We start from the raw sequence: 24,510 nt of genomic DNA, 5'->3' as shown, positions 1-24,510 counted from the left end.
TTGTATTTGCTCTACGTCACTGTGTACACAGTCCGTCTCACCGCCTGTACTTTGCAAGAAGTCCAAGTCGGTGAATCCGGCAGAAACTAACTCACTACTGCGCAGACTCAAACGTGACGCATTCAATCGCTGGGAAAACCTGGCGTGAGCTGCCAAATTCCGGATAGGTTTGTACGAAATAGGAGAGACACAAGAGAAACTATTATAAATGATTTTATTTTTTTTAAAATTCACCGACTTGACCAAGTCTCGATTTATGTATGTAATTGTTGTTTTGGTTTTTTATGTGGTACCATATTAGGTTGCAAGTTGCAAATAGTAGAATGTTAAATGCATATTTTCACATAATATGGGACTGCGCAAATAATTGTATCGCACAAACAGAACATAGATTTGAAAATGCATCAAAAGTTATACTGTATGTAACAAAGCTGTCGGGGTCATATTCATCCGTGCATACTGGTATGTCCAAGTACTGCATAACAAGTTTTAAATCTTTTCAAGGATTCATATCCATGTAAGAATTTGCCCTTGTGTAGGATTCTTGTTCGGAAATGATGAGAAAAGAATGTTTTCAGGGATGAAGTGAGAAGGCTACATAATCAGCATGGTTGACATTTTAAGTTTGAGCAATATTCCCGGTGAGGTTAACAGCGCCCTCAACATTGAAGCGAACTGCTGTGAAGCACAAAGTGGAGACAAAATATGTGTGCGCACCACCATTGAATTGGGGCAGTGGTTAATGAATTGAAACCTTTGGTGCGAGAGTGTATATAGAAATAATTTGACAGGATATGAAGACAAATGGTGAAATTCATTTTCTTTCTTTATCAACATCTGTATCAGCCATTCATTTCTGAGACTATGCAAAGAAATTCCAAGTCTCAATTCACGGCACATTTAAACTGACCTTTGTTGAACCTTGATCTCAAGATACACACTAATCATCTTGTTAATTGAATCATTAAGAAGCAGACGTCTGTCTGACCACTTCATTTGTTAAAGTCAAGCACTTCCTTCCTGTGGCTGTGAAATCTAACCCTATTATGTCATTATCACATGCAAATTAGCTTTGTTTCAGAACCTGTGTTGAATCCATTTGTTATGTGAGATACAAACAGCTGTTGGTCTTTCTGTGTAGGGTCAGTGTAAAAACTGAAAAACTCAGCTGCTTCAAAATAAAGTTATCTAGTGTTAATCACTGTTTAGGATTTTTTCTCTGTCAAAGGATAAAAACCTCATACCATTTTCCACAGTATTTTGGTTACAGGGTAAACAAATTATTTTGTTATTTTGAGCTAGGAATTTTCACCACCATGATATAAGAATTACAAATCCTTCTTCATAGAACTAGCAAAGGATAAAGCAGGTATTTTGAAATTCACAATACTCGTGCAATTTCACTAATATCTGTATTTCTAATCCCAGACATTGAATTGTGATTGGTGAGTTTTACTTTGATAATGAGAATGAAATCATCATTTGCAATATCCCCCAGAAAAGTTTGAGCAAAGTTACGTACCTTATTTTTATATTGATATCAAATAATCATATAAGTAGATCGAAAGGTGCAATTCTTTGAAAAAATACTCTTCAACAATCAAATCTTTTGGCTCAAATTTTGAAGTATAGGTATTAAAAGTACCAGTGTTGAAGTGACCCATGGATGACTGCTGAATAAGGTCATTGAACTCTCCCAATATCTGGTATGAAATTAATTTGTTGTTCCATGAGAGTCCTGCAGAGTTGAAATTGAATCCGTGACCTTTGAATTGTCAACAGCTGTGGTGAGTAACTAAGCGGAAAAGTGCGTGTGATATCAGCAGGGATATTGATCATAGTGGCATTGATCTCAACTCAATGGTAATTAACGTCATTGCCAATGTTTTCCGCAAGAATACATTCTGATAAAGTTAATTTGACGGTGATTTTCACAAGAGGAATATATTTGGGCAGGAAATTGGCAGGAAATTTGCTGTGTCATGGTTGTAACTGTCAGACACATGATTTGAAGGGTCAACAGCAACAACTTTTCATAATAATTACTTGAGTTTTGTTCTATGAACAAGTACATGTTATTAGCTGTTGGTGTACCTCCTGTCACTTATGGTACTTTGTAACGGATGTTTTTATTGATGAATAGAATAGACTTTTGATGGGGTTTCAGTTCTGAACCAATGGCATTGAGCCTTACATACTGGTTGTATTGACAATTTCAACACTTTAGGCTTTTCAACAAAACTTTTGAAGCAGAAAGAAAAACTGCATATTAAAACAGAAAAAAAAATAAACAAACAGAGCAAAAGTAGAGGAAATAATTTTATCAAAAGGAAAGTTTAATGAAGCTATGACAGTACATAGGAGTATATCATTATACATCTCTGAGATACTATGAATTTTTTAATTCGAATTTCTTTACTTGGTTGATGAGGACTTTGCTGTAATTTCACCAAGGATCTAGTGGATCAACAGGTCCACTTGAAAGTGAAAAGTTTGCTTGTATTTCACTCTGCTTTAACAGCCAAACTTTTCCAAGATAGAGCGCCCTCAACCTCTGAACCTAGGCTGTGAATTTCTGTGAGAAGGCCCATACAAGGAAGTTGTGGCTATGGTGAAATAATCTACACTTTGACTATTATTGCGTGACTTTTTCAATGTCACCTTGTGGTTGCACTTTCATTTCAAATTAAATGTTTGTAAAATTCACTGGGTATGAAATGATTGTACCTTCCAATCTCTGTTTGTTCTCACGCACGCTATTATAACTCTCCACCAAAAGAGTCCTTGGTGAATGGTAGCTTTAGATATTTGTTCTGTGTGAACTGATAAGGATATTTTTTTTTTGGCTAATAAAGTTGTGTTTATTTGCCATAGAAATACGATGTACTATGTACAGAATGTCAAGAGTGGTGTAATATTTGAAAAATATATACCAAAAAGTAATAGTGACATTTCTGCAGAAAAAGTATTGCTATATAATCATTGGAATGTGATCTATGGCTGGAAAACAGGAAAAGCTTAAGTGAAGCTTGCATCATCTGTTTCCCATTTAACTGTACAGAAAGTAACAATCGTAAAATACAGAGGCTTTTACAATAAGTAAACAAAGTAAACTTGTAAATTAACGCACGGTAAAAATGCACAGTGTTTACTGACTAAAACAGATTAATGTGGAGAACTGAGGCAAAAAATGAGCTATCAGAAAGAACAATAAATATATAGATATACGGGTAATTGTCTGTAAAGGTTATACACATCAGGAAAGATGTTCGGATTTTCAATTTACAATGCACTTTTTGGTCTACCCACTTGTGGGAGTTTCTTTTGAAGCTCAAACAGTAAGGAAGTTTTCACAGGCTTATTTTTGTGAAAATGGAAGATCTAGTTTTTTCCATAAATCTTTCATTTTCAAGGCAGGAACTACCATAAGTACAGTACAACTGAATGTTTGAAGTAACTCTGTTCTGACCCCACATTATAGTATAGAAATCATCAACAATGGCTTGACTGGTGAAATCATCATTGGCTGTTGAGTGTAATCATTGTTTATGAGTTGTTGACTTTACGGACAGAGTATTGTTCACTCCAGGCCTGTTTTCTATGCTGTCAATGAAAAGATATAATTAATTTAAAAGCTGAGTATTGGAATTGAGAACTTTTATTAGTCCCCACGGACACCGTCCGGGGGGACTTATAGGTTTGGTCATGTCCGTGCGTGCGTCCGTGCGTGCGTGCGTGCGTGTGTGTGTGCGTGCGTCCGTCCGTTCACACAGATATCTCAGAGATGCAAGAAGCGATTTCATTCAAACTTGGTACAAGGATTACTTCATATGTCATACAGATGCACGTCGATTTGTTTTGGGATACGATCCAATATGGCCGCCAGGCGGCCATTTTATTACGATTTTTTCATGTACAGAGCCATAACTCAGACATGTTTCAACCAATTTTATTCAAAGTTGGTACAAGGACATTGACCAATGTCATAGATATGCACGTCAATTTCTTTGTGATACGATCCAATATGGCCGCCAGGCGGCCATTTTATTACGATTTTTTCATGTACAGAGCCATAACTCAGACATGTTTCAACTGATTTTATTCAAAGTTGGTACAAAGACATTGACCAATGTCATAGATATGCACGTCAATTTTTTTGTGATACGATCCAATATGGCCGCCAGGCGGCCATTTTATTATGATTTTTTCATGTACAGAGCCACAACTCAGACATGTTTCAACCGATTTTATTCAACATTGCTACAAGGACATTGACCAATTTCATAGATATGCACGTCGATTTGTTTTGTGATACAATCCAATATGGCCGCTAGGCGGCCATTTTATTACAATTTTTCATATACAGAGGCATAACTCAGGCATATCTCAACCGATTTTATTCAAAGTTGGTACAAGGACATTGACCAATGTCATAGATATGCACGTCAATTTGTTTTGTGATACGATCCAATATGGCTGCTGTGTGGTCATTTTGTTACGATTTTTTCATATACAGAGGCATAACTCAGGCATATCTCAACTGATTTTATTCAAAGTTGGTACAAGGACATTGACTATGTCATACATATGTACGTCGATTTTTTATGTGATACGATCCAATATGGTTGCTAGGCAGCCATTTTATTACGATGTTTTCATGTACAGAGCCATAACTCAGACATATTTCCACCAGTATCATTCAAAGTTGACATTGACCTATTTCATACATATGCTCGTCAATTTGTTTCACGTCATGTAGCAGTAACATGTCAATTATTGAAGTTTGTAAGTAGACTGATATGTCAAGAAATATGTACTGCATCAAATTCATGAAACTTTATACAGATGTTAACCGATGTTAAGCTCGCATTGCTTTAACATTGAAAAAGACGTTTATCAGTGTCATTTTAATTAATTTGTAATTGCATAAGTAATGAACTTTCCTAATTAGGGTGATATAGCCACAAATTAATACAACGTCAAATGTGATGAAACTCATACAGATGTTGATCTCATAGTGTTGTAAATACTGCATCAAACTTTATGAAATATGGTACCAGTGATAATCTGTTAAGTGTTAGAATTGTATGCAAAAAGTTTTGCAACATCCTGTTGATTAATTCCTAGTTGACTCATTTTATGAACTTTAGGATGGTGGCCTACATTGGTTTTATGTTTTCATCACCATGGAACTCATTCTTGGCCATTGAGCGCCATCTGTATCAAAGTATTTTTATCACAGACCTAATTAATGAAGAGGACTCTATCCTCTCTGAGGACATGTAATCAAAGTACCCATTATTAACAAGTGGGGACTGTGTCATCAACGATGACTTGTCTTTCAATGTAGATATTGTTTCAGTCAATACACAAATACTTGCTGTGGTATGTATACTCGATGCTAACAAATCACAGAAGTAGGACACGCTTTATCATGTGATAAAAAAAAGGTCACAGAGTTTTCATGTTAAAACAAAAATTCTGTCAGAAAAATATGTGTAAGTGGAATCAAGAAATGTGTCGGTGATTAAATTTATGAGAAAAATTATGAACTGAAAGCTGTGTTTTTGGAGAAGGTGTTGTTGTAAAATAACGGTAGCTTCAATTATGATCCAAAATTATTTGCAAACACCCAATACACATTGTGAGTAATTTCTTTGCAAACACAACTTGTATTGTGAGCAAAGTGGAGAAAATTCAGCTAATCTTAGTGACAGATAACAATTTTGATCAAATCAGATATGAGGCATCATTTTGTCTTCATGTGCATGAGTGGGCACAGTGAGCTGTAGCGATGAGGAAAAATTTTTTTAAATCGTTTCCTGACATTTTGTGAGCAGCAAGCGTACACAGCTTTTGTTGTTCATAATTACAGTGTTGTCGTTCCCCGACACCCACTCGAGTCGTCATGTTTTCAAGATTATGAAATCCCCTAAATGCAACGCGGAGATTCAAGTGATAACAATTTTCTCTCCATTTCCTGCCTTTTTTTTTTCAAAAGATACGGTTACCGTGGCAACGACTGTCGCTGCAACATCTACATGTTGGCGAGTGGAGAGGCCATTTACTTTACGGCGACTTTTGTCATCATTTTCAACATCGAACAAAAATTGCAGAGATACTACAAAGAACACACGACAGAAATACGAAGGTGAGAGTGCACAATATGTGAAAGGAAATCATCGCATGCAATTTCACAGAACGTATTTTGACTTCTTTTGTTGCGTCGCTCTTTGAATTTGCTTACATTAAAAGGTCAATTAAGAACGCCATAGTTTGGGAACTGTCGAAATTCCTATTTTTCGCTGATGTCCTCAAGACCCAAGATAATGCCGTTCAATTTACTGTGTTTGTGTGTTTGTTGAATGAGTGCGTCCCTATGTGACATGCAATTGGTGTTCTAATTAGGGAGATGTCCATATTGTCGGCTCTGATGCGTGTCTCTCAGGATGTGTGGGTGTTCATCGCCGCTGAAAGCTATTTCTCGGAAAGGCTCAGAATCCTCCAAATGCGGTGCAATGCCGGTTCAGACTGAAATCCCTTCACTGTCAATATTTCATACTTCTCCTGTCCTCGACGCCACACTTAGTTTTAACCCCTTGACCGGCACAATGTGGCAAAACCACTGAACCAAAGACACTCTGAAAGCGTATTAGATCTTGATAGAATTTTCAGACACTTACGTCAGTGAAGAGGTTAAATGAAATCTCTTTGCTGCCATTGAAAACTACTGTTTGTGATGCCTTTTTTCACTGCAAATGTGGAGATGTCTTAATGCATTAAGCCTTTCAAACCTAAACCCCTATAGATAAGGGTAGCTCTGGTGGGTTACAAGAAAGGCAAGCCTAAGAGGGTTAACTCATAAATGCTGATAAAATGTTGGTTCATTTGTATCATCTTTACTCGTCTTCAGATTTACACTTAAGCGTCTACCAAGAAGCAAGATTGACATGTTTCACTCTCATTTTTTTTGAACAGAAATGTTCTCTGAACAGACACGAATGATCACCAGAAGCCTAAACCCCCAACAGTGGAGTGATCGACTTTGTTACTTTGTGACAGCCAAGGCTGACAGAGTTATGATAAATTCACCGTATTTGGTGGTCTTTTTAGGATAATCAGTGGGTAATTTGAAGTTGCAGTTGTGACAATAGACCAGCGAATGCATAAATCTTCAAAACTTGGCAATTTGCCAAATCATTCCTATTTCTTATTTTCCTTTGTAGCATTGCTTTGCATCCTAATCGAGTAACTGTGGCAACAGGACAAATAGCCAAGGGCAAAGAACAAGTGAGTATAGACCGCCGTGTTTTTTTTGCAAAATACAAGATAAAATATTGAAGTAGTACACAATATATGCATTGCAAAAGCCATTATATCTGGTAATTCTCTAATTCTAGCTGAGGACTTGCAATGAATTTGACAGGAGACTGTGTTATGTTGCCAGACTCAAGCAGATGTATATTGCTATGCAGTATCAGTTGATTTGAAGATAAAGAATTTGAATGAGCTGTGTATGCCATTTAAAAAAGCATCCAGATTATTGTAAAACGCTATGAATTAACTAGATGCTTTTGGATTTCATTTGCAATCAGCAGGTTAATAATTTAGCTAAAAACGACATCCTAACCATGGTATTTGGTAAATCTAGGGAACAGTTTAAACTAGCCGCATCTTGTATTAGTGAATTAACAGACTCATGTGAAATTTGCTGAACAGAATAATTTGAAATCAAGGCATTTTGCCTTGTGCTTGATTTATAGGACTCTGTGACAAAAATATCGTTTGTATCAAATAGCGATGTAACAAGATATCATGTCTTCTGTAAAACGTTGGCTGATTTAGAGCTTGCAACGTTTGTGTCTTTTTCTGGTGCTTCCCAGTCTATGACCCAAAAAGGAGTCCAGATACACTAAATTCAAATCAGTTCACAGAATTTCACTACAGACGCAGTAGAAAGGCTGATGTGGTGTTTTGACCAATGCAGTGTTAGATAGAGTCAGAACATTTGTACCAAGCCATAATGTACATGATGGTCACAATTTCCGTAGTGACAAATCAGTGTGATCATGGAGGTAGTAGTGAAGGAGTCACAACTGAGATAATTACGTTTATTACTATTGTGCACCATTGGTTTATCCCTTTATGTCCATTGTTTAACACCCCTTTCCCGCCATCTGCGTTGCCGACGGTACCTTCGCAACCGAACCGAGTGAAATGAACCTGGATTTGCTAATGCGACTCAGTTTCTCCACAGTGTCATAACGCATGCGCAAAGACTGTATATGCGTAGCTTGGGTCAAGTGCGTCATGATAGTGTAAGAACCGACACGTTCCGTCCACGAAAAGTGAAGTTACAAGGAATTTAAGTTTTTCATTCTCAAAATCTTGGTAATTTTAACGTCGTTTTTTATATACTTTACATTCGATCGCAGGAACCTTTCCTTGTTAGAATGAAAGTTCTGATCACGAACTTTTCAATCATGTACTGAGTATGGTGCAGCGGACTGCAGCACTGCCGTGAGCGTGGGTTAAACTTGTAGCGTTTCCCGGGTGTTTATGACGCGACGCCAGCGACGCCATAGGCGACTCTGCGACGCTTTGTTTCAATGCATCGTACGTGTTGTTTTTATGTCGCGACCATTCATTAAAGTCATGGACGTAGCAGTTAAAAGCTATGCTTTCTTATTTAACCTTATCATTAATGCCAGTACAACATGATAAAACACGGCAAGAACCAAGAACTAGATTTGGAAAAAGTTGGCGTGTTAACAATGCTGCTTTACGATGTAGGCCCTAGTGGCATTTTTTTTGTAATCGCAAGCTATGATCATCTCAGTCTCCGCGCCTTTGCAGATGCCAAAGCTCCCTTCCTCAATTATCTGGTCCTCGACCTCTTTAACATCGTGTACATCAAAATCAGTGGAACGACTCGAACTTCCCGACGCGACGCTTGGACACGTGACGCCATGTTTGAAGATGTGTCAACTGCCGAGGGACGGCCGAAACACCCGAACGACCCCGAACGAACTTAATCTTGTTTCCTAAATCCGAGAAAACGCGTTCGCAAGTCCCGTTGGTGCTAATGGAGTAGTTGTAAGGCAAACAGCGGCAAAACACATGGTCCCTTTGATCTCCGCCTAATTGTGACTCCTTCTCTACTACCTCCATGGTGTGATAAACACAAACAGCACAGCACAGATAGACAACAAACAAGTACCGGTACATACAACAAAGTCAAATCTGTAGATTTTACAGTAAAGACATCCGAGAAGTAATGTCAGGTGTTGCAAAAATAGTAAACACATTCTGCCCTCATGAGAATGGCTGACGAAGAGGTCATGTTAGAGTAGAACTAACTAATACATGTGGATAAATGGTGTGCACAGGATAAAAAGCATTTCTATCTATGTTTATGTAGTTTTGTTTGTACCATGATCTCTAGATCTCACCTATATATTATAGCACATATTCCAGATCTCACCTATATAATATAGCACAAAATTCCAGATCTCATCTATATATTATAACACATATTAAGTGTTGCTTTGGCATTGCTCTAACAGGCACACATCCGCATATGGCAAGCAGACACGTTACAGACCCTACAAGTACTGGGCATTGGTCTTATCAGTAAATCTGTAATGTGTCTGGCATTTGCACAAGCTCAGGTAATGACACCTCTTTCACCATTAACCTTTCACCTTTAAACTTTCACCTCAGCAAGACTTAATTATGGCATTGCATTATTCACTCAAATGTGATCAGTGATCATCAATTACTTATATCTCAAACTTTACGTCTCTGTACTGAGAGTGTCTCAAATTTAAAATAATTAACGACCAGCAATAATAATAAACAAACTTTGTTACACTAATAGAAGACAACAGTGTGTGTTTTGTATTCTCAGAAGATCTTTCCAACATAAAATAATGTTTTCTTCCAAAATTTAACCGCATGAGGATTGATTCTGAAGGCGTTATGAACTCCTACTAAATTTCCTGAATTTATTTGCAACACAGGCATGGTACATCAGTCAAACATCAGTCAGACATTTTGGCATTATAAGAATTTAATTTCCAGTGATAAATGGATATTAGTGTTGATTTATGTGTTACTTTTAGGATTGAAATGAAATATCCAATCTTAGTATAGTTACTTTACCTCCAAATAAACATCCACACTGTCTAAATAGCCACCTGGTCTCCAAATAAACACCTACTATCTGTATAACCACCAACCCAATCTAAGGAAAATCACCTAGTCTTTTGATAAAGAGTAACCTGATCTCTCAAATAAACAGCTGTTTTCCGATTTGCATCTTTATCTTGAGAAAGTCACCCGGTTTATGGATAAAAGTCCCTAATCTCCACATAAATACCCACTTTCTACAACAACCCTCTCTCCAAATAAACACCCACTTTCTACATAACAGCCCTCTCTCCAAATAAACACCCACTTTCTACATAACCCTCTCTCGAAATAAAAGCCCACTTTTTACATAACCCTCTCTCCAAATAAACACCCACTTACTACATATCGACCCTCTCTCCAAATAAACACCCACGTTTTAAAATAGCCACCTAAATGTAATATTAAGAAAATCACCCAGTTTACAGATGTGCGATTTCTTTGAGGTCTTGAAGGCAATTATTTCATCCTAATGGACTTGACAGTTCTTTTTTCAGGATCGCCTGGTTTCCATTGACAACGGTGATGTGAAAACCATGGTGATCTGGGACATCAACAAAGGCAAAGAAATTGCCAAGACATCAGTGAGTCGTTTTTTTTAGCTTACACACTGTACTATGTAACGTGAACCGATATTGTATCTGAACGCAGGGCTGAGATCAAGTTCAAAATGTAGCCAAGCTTTATCTACCAGTTTGACATATGTACATTAAATTAAATTCTCTACATTTTTTAATTTTGATCATTTCTATATATCATGTGATATCACAACACAATGTCCCTGTTTTCATTTCAAAGAAGAAATCTCTGACAATGGCTGGAACATGCACAGCGTGTTCAAATTTTTTGGTTCCCATGTAAGATGTAAACCCTTCCTATGCAAAGAAAATTCCACAACTCATCAAATTGATGCAAAGTTTCCAGAAATCATGTTTTGTTAGTGGGCAAGCAGGTGGTCACCATTTTGAATTCCAAGCGTCATTAAATATTAGGAAATTTGTTTATCTTGTAACAAATTTGCACAGTGACCATCAAGTTTTATTCCTGAATATGTTAGGGAATGGTTTTAAGTTTCCTTGAGGAAATTTTGAGTGAAAGTTTTAACTTTCTCAATTTTTAGACATGTGCTACCTTTACCTTAACTCTGTTGTATTCTGTACTTATCACAGGTCAACACAGAAGTCATCTGCCAAGTTGGCTTTCATCCAAAAAATGCCAACAATCTGGTGACAGTCGGCAAGGAACATCAGATTTGGTGGACAGCCAATCCCAGTGAAGGTACCATCGAAGAAATGATGAGGGCTAACTTTGAGGTCAGTTCACTATGTAACAACCCTTCCCATTGGATGCATTGAGCACAGTCGGAGCAGAAAATCAAATTTTCTCAGTGAATGAGCTTCAAAATTGAACCATCTTCCTAAAATGATCAAAAAATTGTCAAACTAATTTCTTGAATGATGTTGACACTCACAGAACTATAATTATATCTATGAAGGGTTGTGATTGAGAAGATGCCGCAATACTTTCACTTTCCCCACGTCGCTCCCGCTAGAATCCGGAGGGAACTGTCTGATGATGTGAAAATAATCATAGTTCTGTGTGATCCGGTTTGACGTGCTGTGTCTGACTATCTGGAATATAAATGGAAGACGACCTTAGAGGGAACTGGGGCCACAACGAGAATCCACGATACTTTCGAATCGACAGTTATTTATAATCTCAACTGTTCTTTATTGATTATTATTAATTTTTTTTTAATTTTTTTCTCCAGGAGAAATGGATGAAAGCCAAGTATGTGATATGTATGATGTTCAAAGCCAATGGTGATTTGATCACCGGAGATTCCAATGGTACAATCTATGTATGGCATGATGGCGGCAACACTGTGTCACAGGCCATCAAACACGCACACGAAGTGAGTTTTCTCAGAGAGAATTCGATTGACAGCAGATATTGAAATAGAAAGGCAGAGTCATGGACATACAGATAGGCAGATAGACACAGACAGACAGACAGGCAGACACAGACAAGCTGACACAGCCAGGCATATACAGATCAACATGCAGACAGAGACAGACAGACAGACCTATAGACAGAAAAATTGCATGCAAGGATGTAAGGGCAGGTCTACACACACATAGACATTGGAATGCACTGACAGACATAGCTGAAAATCTCTGTCTGTGTCAAATAAGACTTGAGTGGTACAGTATATCGGAATTATCCCTTGACTGATGTTACTTTCCAAATATAAAAAAAAAGTGTTTTGAATTGTAAATTACAACATAAATAAGTAACAACATAGTATTTCCACATTGATGTAGACTGTTTATTTCTGAATATATTATAAATTTTGGCTAAAATGTGACAAGCATTGTGATATTCAGTAAAAACCCCTCAATCCCAATCACTGCGATTGGTTGCATCACAGTACGATTTACTTTGTACAAAAAAAATTTTTATGATTGATCATAATAGATAAGGTTCCTTTGCAGTAGTTTATTTGTTTCAGTGACATTGGCACAGAGAAGAAAAAATATAACATGATTCTAACAATTTCGAAGTTATTGACTAGTAAACTATCAGTCCAAAATTTAACATAGTGTGTACTGTTGTAATTTTGTTTTGCACAGGGTCCAGTATTTTCACTGATAATGATACGGAATCATTTAGTATCAGCTGGTAGAGACGGATTACTGCTTTCATGGACATGGGGTAGAAACTTTGATCAGTCTGGCAGTATGCAGGTAAGTCTTATACATGCGAAAAATAGAAAATTTCATATTACATGCAACATTTACTGCATTGACGTGGTAAGCCTTTGCTAATTATTTACCCAGGATAACCTTATTATTAAAGTCCATAAACCAACCCCCTGTATCATTTCCAAGACGCCATACATTGTGGTGGAACTCTATGGGGAAAAATATAATTTTCGACTTTTCAAAAACTAAGACAGTTAAACCTTTTCTTCCTCCAAGAGCTTTAAAATGAACCCCTACAAGTGGTATATCAGAAAAGAATTGTAAAAGTTTGAGAGTCCGAATATCTGTCCCCGAGGCGCGTTCTACCTTAATGGAGCTTTACGTTCTAAATTGCTACTGTGTCATACAAATGTGTATTTACAGTAACAATCTATTACCGGTATGGCTTGTTTTATCTTTTGTTCGCAGTTACCCAAGTCAGAGGGAGGCATCCGTATGCTGTGCCACAGCAAAGACATGATACTAATTGGCACCACATTGAATTCAATACTGACCTGTAACATGGCAACCACGGGGGCGCCACTCATGGGAATCAGCAGTCTGCACAAGACACCTATGACACAGGTAGGGTTAATTTTGAAACTTTCGCAACAACAAAACAATTGGGATAGTTGACTGCATGAAGTGACTGCAATTGTTATTAACCTAGGGGTTCATTTCAGGACCAACTCAACCCCAATCATAGTTTCAAATTATCCTAAAACAGACCCCCTCAGTTAATGATATTAAACATTTTTTGCTCTGGGTATCGAAAGGTCTCAGTCCTGTTCTGTTGCTAAGAAACAAATTCTTCCTCTTTGAATCTTCATAACCTTTCTTTGTGATGCAAAATGAACAATTTTTTTTTCAATATCAAAGAGACAGTTATTTAATTATGAAATCTTAATTCAAACTTTAAATCTTGAAATGAATAACCAAGCTTTAGCTACAAGAAGTTGATCCAAAACTTTATTCAGAATATGTTGACCCTCCACCTTTTCACTCTGTTGTGAATTTACCGTATTTTGTCGGAATATCAGTTGTTTGATAAAATCAGCACATTTATACAATTTTAATTATTCAAACATTTTTGCATGAAAAAAATTATTTCATTTTACAGAGTCACTATGATGAAGCCAGGGCACTGACCACGTATCCTAGCAACACGCAGCAAGGTTTATTCGTCACCGGTGGTTACGATGGCATCATCGCCATGTTTGATGCACACCAACACAAGACAGTCTGGAAACACAGCATCAAAGGATTAAACATACACTGTCTGGATATCCATCCTAATGGAAAACTGTTGGCACTGGGAGTGAGAGATGCAAGGTAATGTATAACAGAGGTCATAGGTCAAAGGTCATTGTCTGACCTAAGGCTCATAGCATCAAAGGATTAAACATACACTGTCTTGATATCCATCCTAATGGAAAACTGTTGGCACTGGGAGTGAGAGATGCGAGGTAATGTATAACAGAGGTCATAGGTCAAAGGTCATTGTCTGACCTAAGGCTCATAGCACCAAAGGATTGAACATACACTGTCTAGATATCCATCCTAATAGAAAACTGTTGGCTCTGGGAGTGAGAGATGCATGGTAATGTATAACAGAGGTCAAAGGTCATTGTCTGACCTTAAAGGCTCATAGCACCAAAGGATTAAACATACACTGTCTGGATATCCATCCTAATCTAAAACTGTTGGCTCTGGGAGTGAGAGATGCACCGTAATGCCTGACAGGGTTTATAAGTCAAAGGTCATTATCTGACCTGAGGGTCATAGCATCAAGCAATTAAACATACACTGTCTTGGTATCCATCCTAATGGAAAACTGTTGGCACTGGGAGTGAGAGATGCAAGGTAATGTAAACAGGGGTTATAGGTCAAAGGTCATTGTCTGACCTAAGGCTTATAGCACCAAAGGATTAAACATACACTGTCTGGATATCCATCCTAATAGGAAAACTGTTGGCTCTGGGAGTGAGAGATGCAAGGTAATCTATAACAGAGGTCATAGGTCAAAGGTCATTGTCTGACCTAAGGCTCATAGCAACAAAGGATTAAACATACACTGTCTGGATATCCATCCTAATGGAAAACTGTTGGCACTGGGAGTGAGAGATGCAAGGTAATGTATAACAGAGGTCATAGGTCAAAGGTCATTGTCTGACCTAAGGCTCACAGCATCAAAGGATTAAACATACACTGTCTAGATATCCATCCTAACGGAAAACTGTTGGCACTGGGAGTGAGAGATGCGAGGTAATGTATAACAGAGGTCATAGGTCAAAGGTCATTGTCTGACCTAAGGCTCATAGCACCAAAGGATTAAACATACACTGTCTGGATATCCATCCTAATGGAAAACTGTTGGCACTGGGAGTGAGAGATGCGAGGTAATGTATAACAGAGGTCATAGGTCAAAGGTCATTGTCTGACCTAAGGCTCATAGCACCAAAGGATTAAACATACACTGTCTAGATCATGGAAAGCTGTTGGCTCTGGGAGTGAGAGATGCACCGTAATGCCTGACAGGGTTTATAAGTCAAAGGTCATTATCTGACCTGAGGGTCATAGCATCAAGCGATTAAACATACACTGTCTTGGTATCCATCCCAATGAAAAACTTTTGGCACTCGGAGTAAAAGGAAAGGTAATGCTGACAGGAATATAGGTCAAGGGTCATTGTCTGACCTATCATCAGGAGTCACACTAAGTTGGCCTAGATGAAAGCTGATAATAGGTCAATGTTAGAAATAATACTTACTACCAGTGGGGGGAAACGATATACCATGACTTCAGTCTTGTGTTTCTTGTGCAATATCTCAGGATATATTGAGAAAGAAATAATTCTGATGCATCTAATATTTTCTGTACTTTTCTCTTCCATGCATGCAGTTTGGGAAACAGGTACAATAAATTTTGTATAATCTTAATCAATGGACAATGTCTTTGAATGCATATTGCACATGTAGACCACTGAAATGAAACGATGAATGTTGGGTTTTCTTATGACTGAACAGATTATAGGTAATTCTAAGAAACTAGTAAGTCACATTATACCAATAATTTTCCAGTGCAAACAGCATGCAATCAATTCAAGTTGTATTGGTTCGGTAAGATTGAGAACATTTGGCCCGAACAGAACATGTTTTCAACAAATACTAGGGACCGAAATTTATTCGCAATGGGAGACCAAACAAAGTGATGATATTTTTTGAATAATTAAGATTGGACACCAGGCGAAAGTGACCGACTATTCACAAATTTTTGCTGGATGTTTTCCTGTCCAAATTTGTCTTGTTCATTGATGTCCCTGCTTCCAAGGCCAACCACCAACTGAAATCATTTAGATACTTTGTGTACAAGTTCAACTTCTGGCATGTTGGTTTCTGCTCAATTGCAGAAAGAGAGGGGGGGGGAGGCAGGGAGGGACCACAGTATCGAAATCTTTATTTAAATGTTAGTTATCTACTGTGTTTTGACATTCTCATCGTGAGAGAGAAAGGAAGAAAGTAAGAGAGACAGTGAGAGTAGCTGTTGTCACTACAAAGTCAATAGTTTTATTTTTTTTTTTTCTTTCAGTGTCAGTGTTGTGTACATCAATGGAAGCACTGAGATTTCAGAACTTTGTAAAGCTAAGGTTGCAAAGGATAGAATTAATTGTATTAAATTCTCACCAGGTGAGTTCTCTTCTTATGATTGCATTTACCAAATCTGAATGTGTATTCAAATTTTGAAATGTCTAACGTGGTATCAAAAAGTAAAATACTTAAACTTTTGCTCCAACTTTCCTCAAGGAGTATTTCAACAAAAATTCTCTTTCAAAAATCAAGAATAAAAATCAGGGGTCACTGTGCAAATTTTGGTACTAACAAATTCACTGATATTTACCGATATTTGAAATTCAAAATGGCTGCCACTGATCTCTGTGTTAACTCTTTTTTGGAAAAATTACATTTTCAAAAAGGTAAGTCTGAAAATTGTCCTTACACCAACAGCTTTAAAATGAGTCTCCACAAGTGGTAGATCAGAAAAGAATTGTAGAAGTTTGAGAGTCCGAATATCTGTCTCTGAGGCGCATTCTACCTAAACTGTTAATATGCAATTAGCATATAAATAAAATCATATTTTTATCCTTTCATTTGAAATATTTTGCCACTGACATGTGATCACAACATAAAATCCTACTTTTATACTGTCTTGCAGATGGAGAGTGCCTGGCTGTTGGCTGCTATGACAAAAATATTTACATTCTTCAGTTATTGGAAGGCGGCAAGAAATGTGAATCTATCGGCAAATGCAAAGGTCACAACAGTCTGGTCACTGGTCTTGATTGGTCCGTTGATAAACCATTTGGAAATTACATCCTGCAGAGCAGTTCTTTAGGATTTGAACACTTTTATTGTAAGTAGTTAATGTCTCACATTTAGCATATTTCAGTCTTTGGAATGATAATTTGCCAGAAAAGTTTTTTGTGAAAAATGTTGAAATATCTCAATTATTTATCCTTTTATTTGACTAATAGGTTTGTTTCCTATTCTTCATCTCATACAGAATAATGCAGTAGCACATTTTCGTTTATCTTGTTTGTTTTGTTTTTTTTTGTTTTTTTTCTGAGGGATGGGGGAGTGGGGGGCTAAGAGAAAAAGATTCAGGTACCAACACAACAATAACTGAACATGCAGCAGTAAATTCTGAACCACGACAAGACAATGACACATTCGTGATCAGAACAGCACATGGATATACATGTGATCCACATATAAATTATTTGGAATCAAAACAAAATAAGATCTTCCATTGAACAAAATTTGAATCTCATATATACATTATAAATGAACAACTGGAATACTTATTTCTATTACATAACACTGTACCTTCAAGACGACAACTATATTCCTAATTGACTCTTAATCCAGATGAACTCACCTGAGCGAAGGGGTCTTTTATTAGCACCAGAAAAGTTCGTTACCCCTCCAGAGAATCATCATTCCATTCTTTGTAGCCTTCCACAGAACAGTGTAATGTCAGTTTTAACTGTTGTGATTGAAAATAGAAGAGTTTTATAACTGCAACTCAAACTCTTTATTTCCTTTACAAAACAAGTTGAATCAACATTCAATTTTATTTGTATCACTAAATAGTGGTTCTGTCACAGTTGTTGAATTTCTTAAAATTGTGTGTTTTGTGTTCATCAGGGGATGGCGCCAGTTGTGAGAAACTTGAAAATCCATCAGAGTTGAGAAACATTGAGTGGGTTTCTCACAATTGCATGATGGGATATCCTGTCTCTGGTAAGTATTCAATTTCCACCAGAACTTTCGGTCCTCTTTCTTCATGCTAGGAAGTCAGGTCACATGATCTGCATTGTATCCTGGGTAAATATAATAAGCTAAAAAACTGATTTATCTAATGATAAACCTGTTTGAACACCATAGATTTAAAAGAAGAGACTTTCAAAGATTGAGCACAAAATAGTAAATGAGATACAGAGTGTAAATAATTTTATTTTTTATCAGAGACAGTTGTCAAGGGAATGTTGAAATGGTAAAAAGCTGTAAGCTTGCTAGAATGAACTTCATTATTTGAGTGAATCAGACACTGTTAGTGCTCTTGAAATGGCCCATTGAGAGTATATCATTGCTAAGTACTTAAAGGCACTGATCATTTATCAGCCTCATCTCAAAACAAAATGATTAATTTGATAAAACTTTCTATGGAAGATGAGGAACAAAACATGATGTATATGGCCGATGCCAATAAAATCTTATGTGAGAATGCGAGAATGAAGACATCTTCTCAAATGGGGCAGTTCTCAATTCCTGAATCTGGTGTCAGTGTATTGTTTACATTGGCTGTTTATGTGATTTTGGTTCTTTGTTTTCCTTTGAAAACTTGTTTTCCTTTGAAAACTGTGCTGAGTAAAGCTGATAAGAAACCTGCCCCTTTACGGCAGTATAAGTTCTCCATCTGTCGTCTGTGCATTATTTGTGTTTGACATTGACATTCCCCCAGAACAGTATCAGTGTCTGAAGTGTAATCTAGATTTCATATCTGTTAGGATTATTGTCCTTGAGTCAAAAGCAATACTGCTGGTACTGATTACTATGTGGTCATATGTAAATCCTAAAATTTTTGGTTTTCTTTGTTGCAAGGCATCATGGGTAGCAGTTCTGACAACAGTACAGTATATGCAGTGGACAGGTCATATAATCACAGACTGGTTGCCACGGTGAATGAGAGGAAACAGATTCATCTGTACAACTATCCATGCAGCAGCCCAGAGGTAAGTCAGCAAAAAAAATGACTTTATAAGTTTCCTCACAAGGATATAATAAGATGTAACAGAAAACTGGTTGTTTTGTGTGTCATTATTTTAGCATGGTCTCAAAGAGTGTTGATTTGAGAGATGCAACATGTTAGCAGAGTGATGTGCTGGCAAGACTGCAGATTGGTGGACACATACAGCATTTCACATGAATGACAAGTAACCTAGGGAGTCTTAGGGTTACAGTCCACATTAATTTCTAGTAACCTAAGGAGTCCTGAGCATTTGAGTCCAGGGTTAGAGTTCACAGCAAGAAGTCGAAAGGACAACAGTTTCAGTTTAGTTTGTCATGTTTTTGTCTTCACATGTGCCTGTGGGTCGTATGGTTGACTTGCATGCACATGTTGACAACTGTTGTTAATACATGCTAGGTTAAAATTGCCCTGTCAATATTGTACCCTACCTGTCACAAAATTCTAGAAAAGTATTTTTGAACTGTAAAAAATTATCTCTTACTCATCAAAAAAACGATAAGAAATCTTTGCAAAAACGAGTTAACTTTGGAATATTTTTTGTGTTTGAATAAAGTTAACAACACACAACTGCATGTACTATGGAAATATTACATGCTGATCAATGTCTGTCTAAGAAAATAACAGAATGTAGGGAAAAAGCTCAAATTGCGTACTTAAAATTTTCTCTCTGGTCATTGCATTCATCTTCATGTCCTTTTCTATTTCATGATGTGCTTTTGAGACAGTTGTGTATTTTAAACTTTTATTGAATCACTTTGATGGTGCAGTTTCCCCCAAGTACATGTAGTGTTGTCAATTTATCTGTTTGCAATTTTTTTTATTTGCGTTCAGCAGCCAGATATTTCTCTGCTGTTATAGTCTCAGTGTTACCCCTTTGAGTGCTGTAATTTTTCCCGCCGTAATTTTTCCCGCCAAAATTTTAGTGCAACATTTCACTAAATTTTATAGATTTTTCTGAAATATTTTAGATAATTTTTGACCAAATGTATATTACATTTAATTGGCGACACTTTTTTATAAAAATTTTAGCAAAAATCTCAAAAAAATTGACAAAGATATATTTTATGAAGGCGACAAAAATTGACTTTGGTGCTCAAAGGGTTAATGACCTTTGATAGTTGGCAGTGTCGCATATTTCAAGCCATAGGCACTTGCTCTTTTTATACATTTATCCTTTGATTCATAAAATGACAACCTGCTTGTCAGTATGTCCACTATCAGTGTATAACTTACGTCTCCATTCCTGTCAATAATAACACAAACATGAAATACACTTGTAAATTTAACTACTTAGAGTAACGAAAACAATATGACATGCGATATCTATTGTTAGATGATAAATAATATGAAAAAATCTTAAAAATGTTAAGTTTAACTTTACTGTAAAATTGACATGAAGGTAGAGTCTCGCCTGAAGCCTGAACAGTTCTGTGTCCGGTAATGAGTATACCGCCCTCTATGGCTTCGGAAATGGAGGTTTGCTCTGATGGTATGTCCAGTCATCAAATTTTTATCTGAAATGAAAGTGAATCTGCAAATTTTAGATTGTACACCATAAACATTAAATGGTTTACGTTGTAGTATTATGTGTGACAATACAGAAATAACCAAAATCTACATGTATCTGCTAATATGCTTGTCACAGTGAAATATGCTGGTAAAACTACCCCACTGATTCTGTACAGTACATAATAGAGAACTGTAACATAAACAGATATGAGAGAGAGAGAGAGAGAGAGAGAGAGAGAGAGAGAGAGAGAGAAACTTACAGATCTATACAGTTTATGACCAAGAAAAAGTGAGGGAGAGAGTGATAGATATAGGGATGTGCAGAGACAAACAGAGAGGGACAGATAGAAACAGACAGAATCAGATAGAGAAGAAACAGGTATTTAGACACCTCAGTGGACACACAGACAGACTAATACAGTTATGACAGTTTATGACAAACAGAGAATATAGAAGAGAGAGGAATTAAGAGTGATAAACAGAGACAAACAAACAGAGGCCAAGCAAAATGGGGAGACTTCCAGGTGCAATATCTTCCACAAATACTAAAGAAATGCTTTGAAATACTTATGAATGTGTCATACATCCAAAAGTCTCATACACAGAGAAATATTATCTGATCTTATTTTGTGATTGGTCATGAATCTAAGTCAGAATGGTATAAAAAATCAAGTGTTCATCTCTTTAGTCGTAGAAATTTACAAAATTAATCAATTTAATTGGTTGAAATATTTTTTACTGCTGTCTATTACTCAGAGAAAACATTCTCCAGGACCCGAGGCTTGTTTTACTACAAAGTGTATCAACTAAATTTCTCCATGTGAGGGCCAGACCGTTTGACCTGCTTTTTAAGTGCAGTACATTAAATTTTATGGTCATCGCCTTCAAGCTCTGTGACCTTTGAAGTGTGTCAAATGTTGAATCAATATCAGCAGTCAGCACTTTGACTAAACAAGGATTTTCAACAGTTGTTTAGGTTTTACAGTAACATCTTTGGTCCACCTACCCTAGTTACAATAAAAAAAATGAACATTTTTCAACAGTGCTTGAAATTTTAATGTAAAACTTGACTTAGCATTGTAACAATGAAATAAGATACCTGTAGTGTTTTAAGTATAACATGAAAGATTACGTTCAACGTTTTCAGATTACGGGGGCTTAACCCCATGACTGACACAGTGTAATATTGCTGCACCAAACATTCTTTGGGAAGGGATAAGAGCTCATTGGAATATTCCATATCTCAAAATTCCTCATGGGGTTAAATGCCAGATCGTTCCCTTTCATCAAGACCTTTTGTGTAACTAGATTTGCATCTGTAGATTTCTCCAAGAATCTTGTTTCGTTATGTTGCTTTCTTTTGTCGATTTCAAAGAATAGACACTATGGTGGTCGTGATTGTATATTTGTTACTAAATATAGCATCAGGTGTGCAACATGTAGAGCTGCTGCTAATTACAGAAGTTCTGACAAATTTTCTCTCTTGTACAGGTGTTTACTATCATAATTTCTTGTTATATCTACTGACGGTCAATATCAGTGGCTTCCTTTGTTCAATTGGTGATGACAAAATTTATTAAAATTTTCACCAGTTTTTAATTTTTGAGTCTTGTCAAAGATATCAGACAAATTTTTATTTTTTGCATATTTACCATAGATTGATGTCATTACTGTAATCAGTCTATAATGATTTAAGCTGCAGCGTCTTATAGTCGTTTTACAGTAACCTTTGATCTGTTGCAAATAATAGTCATTTTACAGTTCTCTTTGATCACCGAACCGAGAAGTATCATACAGGTTATGGCCAGTGGAGGATGGGTGATTCTGAGTTCAAAGAGTGGAATGTTCGGTGAATTGCTGATGGCCAACCCGAGTATCAGGTCATCTATTTTGAGTTTCTGGCATGTCCTATCTTGTGCTCATTGCTGTAAGACATGGTGGTGAAAGGGTTAAGATATGTCTGTATGGATGATTGCTTGAAGTGATGGTCCCCAGACTGACATCAGGGATCGAATTATCGGGATATAAAACAGGTCAAGTGTTTACAAAATCAGAGATGGTTCATGTACCGTGAAATTAACCTTTTTGGTGATGTAATTTTTCCCACCGAAATTTTAGTGCAACATTTTGCCAATTTTTATGAATTTTTGTGAAATGTTTTTGATAATTTTGGACCAAATGGACAATACATTTCATAAGCTACAGTTTTCTATCAAAATTTTGGCAAAATTCTAAAAGAAAAAATTGACTCCCGTATATTTTATAAAGATAACAAAAATAGACTTTGGTGTTCAAAGGGTGAACTGTGGTGCACACAACCGTGGCTTTCACTATTACTATCATGTCAAGTCAGCTAAATATCAGGATATTGTGTTTCAAGAAGACAGGTCAATGAAAATCATTGTTTTTGTAAATTTTATGGCCCCTGAACCTGGTAGGTCGAAGGTTAATTTGATCGCAGACTATCTATTAATAATTGAAAAGGATGGATGTGTCATTGATGTTTAAAAATTAATAACATTGTGAACAACCCATTTCCAACAGAAATTGTGTCATTGACTACCTTGTTCAAATATTGTAGTACAGCAGTGTGGTGATCCTAAAGGCTTTAATGTCCTCTAACCCTTTCAACACCATGGTTTGGCCCAAACTCATTGTTAACAATGGTCATTGTGGACCTGCTTACAAGGAATAGGGGTGAACAGGTCAAGACAGATGTTTTGAAAATCTAAAGTCTTGTATACCAGTATTTTCACGCTTCTCATGAATGCATGTGTAACTAGTAGTCTCAACAAAAACATGGCTGCCGACATTTATATTGAGTTCACTGTAGTGTCAAATGGTTCTTGTGAACCGATCTACTCATTTGCAAAGGATGCGTTCCAACACGATGAGATCAAAATAGAAGAAAGCAATTTACGATGTCTCACTTGTTTGTCAGAAATGTTGGCAAGTTTCCATTTCTCATGCTTGGCTACCAATGCTACATGCCGCCCCTTTGGCATAAGATCACTTGTACTTTCTGTCAACACTTATCAATATTTGTGGGTCAAAGTTCGCTATCATGTATTTTCCGAACATATAATTACAAGGTAGTAAGGAACTTAAGTAGGCTACACTCTCACTTGTTGTTCAGATTTTCACAAGGTTCATCCTGTGGTCAGTGACATCCTTGTTTGTAGGTTGCTGGGCTTTAATTGCTTCCTGTGTTTGTACACCTACTCTTCTGTTATGGCTACCATATATTCTGTTTAACCCATTGAGGGCTGTGATTTTTCCCACCAAAATTTCAGTGAAACATTGAATTTACCAATTTTTATGAATTTTTCTGTAATTTTTTGATAATTTTGGACTAAATGGACTTTACCTTACTATGGCTACAATTTTTGGCCAAAATTTGGGGGAAATCTGAAAAAAAATATAAAGATCTGAAAAAAGTTGCTTGCTATGTTATATTCTATAAAGGCAACAAAAGTTGACTTTGGCATTCAAAGGGTTAAGATAGTATGTGCTTCGAAAAAGAAAGACAATTTTGCTCAGACTTTCCTGAAGCAAACTTTCAACCATTCTCTTTCAAAATCAAGAATAAAACTCTGGGGATCACCGTAGAAATATTGGCACTATAGAAACAATTAAATTACCGTACATTTTGGAAATTCAAAATGGCCGCCATCCCAGTGTTATCTCTATTGGGGAAAACAAAATTAACAATGTTTCACAAAACTAAACTGGTGAAAAGTTTGAATTACTCCATAAG

The 24,510-nt window shown here is 36.7% G+C and overlaps 1 protein-coding gene across 1 annotated transcript in view; it reads left to right on the top strand.

The window, feature by feature from the left end:
• Window positions 1-24,510, top strand: part of LOC139127914 (echinoderm microtubule-associated protein-like 2) — a 175,605-nt gene that overhangs the window by 9,136 nt on the left and 141,959 nt on the right. The window contains exons 7-19 of the mRNA XM_070693769.1: window positions 6,002-6,151; window positions 7,227-7,290; window positions 9,567-9,671; window positions 10,689-10,775; window positions 11,361-11,504; window positions 11,963-12,106; window positions 12,825-12,938; window positions 13,365-13,520; window positions 14,056-14,267; window positions 16,524-16,621; window positions 17,148-17,345; window positions 18,140-18,235; window positions 19,097-19,227. Of these exons, the coding sequence (XP_070549870.1) occupies window positions 6,002-6,151; window positions 7,227-7,290; window positions 9,567-9,671; window positions 10,689-10,775; window positions 11,361-11,504; window positions 11,963-12,106; window positions 12,825-12,938; window positions 13,365-13,520; window positions 14,056-14,267; window positions 16,524-16,621; window positions 17,148-17,345; window positions 18,140-18,235; window positions 19,097-19,227 (1,699 nt within the window). The remainder of the gene's footprint in view (window positions 1-6,001; window positions 6,152-7,226; window positions 7,291-9,566; window positions 9,672-10,688; window positions 10,776-11,360; window positions 11,505-11,962; window positions 12,107-12,824; window positions 12,939-13,364; window positions 13,521-14,055; window positions 14,268-16,523; window positions 16,622-17,147; window positions 17,346-18,139; window positions 18,236-19,096; window positions 19,228-24,510) is intronic.

The sequence above is a fragment of the Ptychodera flava genome, unplaced genomic scaffold, assembly GCF_041260155.1.
Source record: "Ptychodera flava strain L36383 unplaced genomic scaffold, AS_Pfla_20210202 Scaffold_39__1_contigs__length_1403739_pilon, whole genome shotgun sequence".
Classification (NCBI taxonomy): domain Eukaryota; kingdom Metazoa; phylum Hemichordata; class Enteropneusta; family Ptychoderidae; genus Ptychodera; species Ptychodera flava.
The sequence above is the reverse complement of the archived record's forward strand: the minus strand, read 5'-3'. Positions and strand labels throughout refer to the sequence as shown.